This window comes from Helianthus annuus, chromosome 11, assembly GCF_002127325.2.
Source record: "Helianthus annuus cultivar XRQ/B chromosome 11, HanXRQr2.0-SUNRISE, whole genome shotgun sequence".
Classification (NCBI taxonomy): Eukaryota; Viridiplantae; Streptophyta; class Magnoliopsida; order Asterales; family Asteraceae; genus Helianthus; species Helianthus annuus.
The window spans coordinates 174,179,811-174,183,374 of NC_035443.2; the positions used below are offsets into that span (position 1 = coordinate 174,179,811).

The 3,564-nt window shown below is 43.6% G+C and overlaps 1 protein-coding gene across 1 annotated transcript; it reads left to right on the forward strand.

The window, feature by feature from the left end:
- The first annotated feature begins 987 nt into the window (after positions 1-987).
- On the forward strand, positions 988-2,571 carry LOC110888794. The gene is made up of 2 exons (XM_022136301.1): positions 988-1,190; positions 1,332-2,571. The coding sequence occupies exons 1-2, from the start codon at positions 988-990 to the stop codon at positions 2,569-2,571; spliced, it is 1,443 nt and encodes a 480-aa protein (XP_021991993.1).
- Positions 2,572-3,564: the final 993 nt, after the last annotated feature.

Sequence of the window (3,564 nt, forward strand, 5' to 3'; positions counted from 1 at the left end):
TTCCAAGTTAAATCCACAACTGAAGGGGTAAGGTCCCAAAAACCTCACAAAAAGGATTTGAGACCATACCACCAACTGGCCTTTCAACATTTTAACCTTGCGCGACTGCGCATTGGTCTTACAGAAAGGAGGAAGAAATCAACAAGCGATTGTCGCGCGCCCAAAGGAGAGCATAAAACCCTTGCGCCACATTCCATTTAGCAAAGGGTTAAAAAACCTGAGAACCATACTTCCGCCCAAATATCCAAACTTGGATATCATTTTACCCAGACTTGGGATTCATTCAGCTGTGTGCACACTATAAGGTGTCACACCAGATTACAGCAGTAATCTTCTAGAAAGAATATGATCGTGCACCACCCAGACGGTTATAACCGTCTGGACACGTGTCATTATCACAAACGTTCCTGAAATCACAACGATAGCATGTAATTGGAGAATGATCTCCACTTGAATCACTTTCCACGTGGCAATTCCCCAGCCATAGATCAATTCATGATCCGTGTGCATTCACATCGGATCAAGGTAACTTAACGAAGACTTAAAAGGACTTAAAGGAAGGAAATGTAACCGTTACGGCGTTAGCATTTTCCGTTATCTTTTCAATAACAGATTTTCCCTCCCAAACTCCCGGTTATAAATAGGAGAACTCTTCAGGTATAAACGCAGATCACATTCACTTCTCAAATACTTTATCTTCTCCGTTACCAATACTTATTCTCACACCGGAGTCGGGTCAAGGAGAGAACCCTCTTCTCCCCTTGACGAGGCTAACGGTGCTCTGTTTTGCAGAATCTCCGGAGAAGGAACTCGGCTGCAACTGAGTCAATTGAGATAGAACTAACCTTTTATGCGGATTCAAACCCCCTAGATATTTCGGTTCCGACCATTTATCTAGTGTTTCTTCATTGGCGCCCACCGTTTTCTCAGTTTTTCTAGTTTCTACCTCATCTCGATTCAGTTCATTTCATTTTTCTGTTTTTGCACATGGCAGAAAATTCATCTTCTCACCGACAGCCTGGTCCTCGACCAAATGTCGGAAACAATTTACCAGTAGAAGGGATGGTAGAAGAGGCCTCAGACGATAATGAGGTTCAATCTAATGGAGCAAATGACCCTGTTACTCCAGGGATATTTCCCACCAATCCCGCTCAATCAATTTTACCACTGGGAGAAACTCCGATATCATGGTATGTCCGATCACAAGGGGCATTAAATGCAGTATACACACAGTTGTGTGCTCAAACGGCTCCCGTAACACAATCACGAAGGCCGGGATCTTGAGCCCATGCTTCCCAGCGAGAAGAATCAACTTATGATGGTACAAACAGCTACCAGAGACAACACCATGAATCACAGCCTTGTCAAAGGCAATCGGTTCATGATAGGTTGAGTTCCCAATGGGATGCTCACACCGATGAATCCGATCAAACATATCGTTTGAGTGCAAACACCAGCGTATTCAATAGACTACACCCAAACTCTAACAAATCCAGGCCTCGAGCGGTTTACAACCCTGAGGCAAAGCATAATTATGACTTAGTTTACCACCCTACAGATGCAGCGGAAAACTCGAAGTTTATACTGGAAATAGCTCTGGCTCCATTGGAGAGGGCAAAATTACCATCTAACGTCGGGAAATTCAATGCGTTAACTGACCCCGATGATCATCTGAGAGTCTTCACCAGTGCAGGGTTGGTTGGCGGTTGGACTCTTCCGCTTTGGTGTCATTTGTTTGTTCAAACATTAACTGGCCCAGCGCGAATCTGGTTTGATAACTTACCGACGGGGCAAATCGAGTCATGGAAAGACCTGCGCCAAAAATTCTTAACACACTTCAGCCAGCAAAGGCGTTCCATGCGGGATACATCCGATGTCATGAACATATGGCGTCGAGATGACGAGAATCTGGAGGATTTTATCACCAGATATAATAAGGAAGTGTTGGAGATCGGTGGTGTTCACGAACAACTAATCCGTGCTCAGTTTAAGTACGCGGTTAGATGTGACGACATGGTCAAAGTATTATCCGGAACAGAAGGCCTTCCCAAAAGTTGGGAAAAGATAATGGCGGCGGCCAAGGTTTATGCGCAGACGGAGAGAAACCTTACTACAAATAGGCCACCACCACCACACAACAGGCCCACAGATTTAAGTGCAACGGGCGAGAGAAGGTTCAAAAAATCATGGCGCGAGTCATCCGGAAGTCGTTCCTCTGAAGATGCTCGCACAACAATTAACAAACTCTCTGCTCAAAGAGAAAACAAGCATGAAAATAGGGAGAGGCAGTGGACCCCCCTAACAAAGACCCCGGCAGAGGTTCTGAGTACTGAGGATTATCAGTTCAAACCACCAATTCCGATGAAGAATAAACGTGGTCAAGACCTGGCGCAATACTGCGAATATCATAAGGACACTGGGCACACCACAAACAACTGCATTTCCTTGCGCACAGAAATAGAGAAAGCCCTCAAAAATGGGGAGTTCACGCATCTACTCCAGAATATGCGCAAGGAGATTAAGCAGATTACCCGGGGAGAAGAGACCTCCAGCAAACGGGCAAAGACTTAAAGGACTCTGTGGAGTTCCCCGCAGGAAAAAACATCAAATATGGCGAAACTATCAGGGAGTAAGTTAAGTCCTATCTAATTATTAAAGACTTTGTAACGCCTCTGAGCTTTATCCATGAATAAAATTACAAAGTTTCTATTATTTTTGTTTACAAAATGCATGCAATTTCTTTTTAGTAAGCGCAAAAACATTATGGTAGTATAAAATAAGCTCCATGCGCGGTTAGTGATCACATCACAAACGACCATAAGATTCACACATGAGCTTCATACCAACTTCATTCGCCTTACTCAAGTAAAAGCAATTGTACTCATGCAAAATATTGTAAAGTCATTAAAACAAATAGAAATATGTTACCTTCAGCGTACAAATACGCCCTGAAAAGATTCAAACACAGCAGTGTTTCGAATTTTTGCGCAACAAAACAAGGATCTACATCCCACGAAAAACAAATTGTTCAAAACAATTACATCCTACACTAAATCTTCACCCTCATCCGGAAAGATTTCTTTAAGCTGCGCCACGTGATCATCCGATTGCAGCGCCACATTTATCAATTCCATAACTGGAAGTTGCAAGTTATTAAACTCTGTCTTCATGGAAGCAAGTGCAGCGGCAGTATTCACGCCAAAAGTAGCAGCCTTGCTATCATTCCAGCTAATCTTCAGCGCGTCATTCACATGATGGGAACATTCTGCGTAACCTTGCGCGTACCCATCCCGCCGTGCAGCAACCACCAATTCAGCAACAGTTTTATCCAGTTCTTTAGAGTTTAATACAGATTCAGCAACCTATGAAATCAAGCGAAATTGGTAAAAAAGAGCAAAAGCAAGTGCATATATGATAAAAAAGGGAAAGGAACTTACACAAGCAATCCCACGATCCTTCAACCAGGCCATATCATTCTTTAAAGGCTCAAGCTCGCTTTCCGCTGTGACCCACGTCGTTTCTGAACTTTCCAGTTTCTCTTCAACCTCAGTCAAGCGGCGAGAG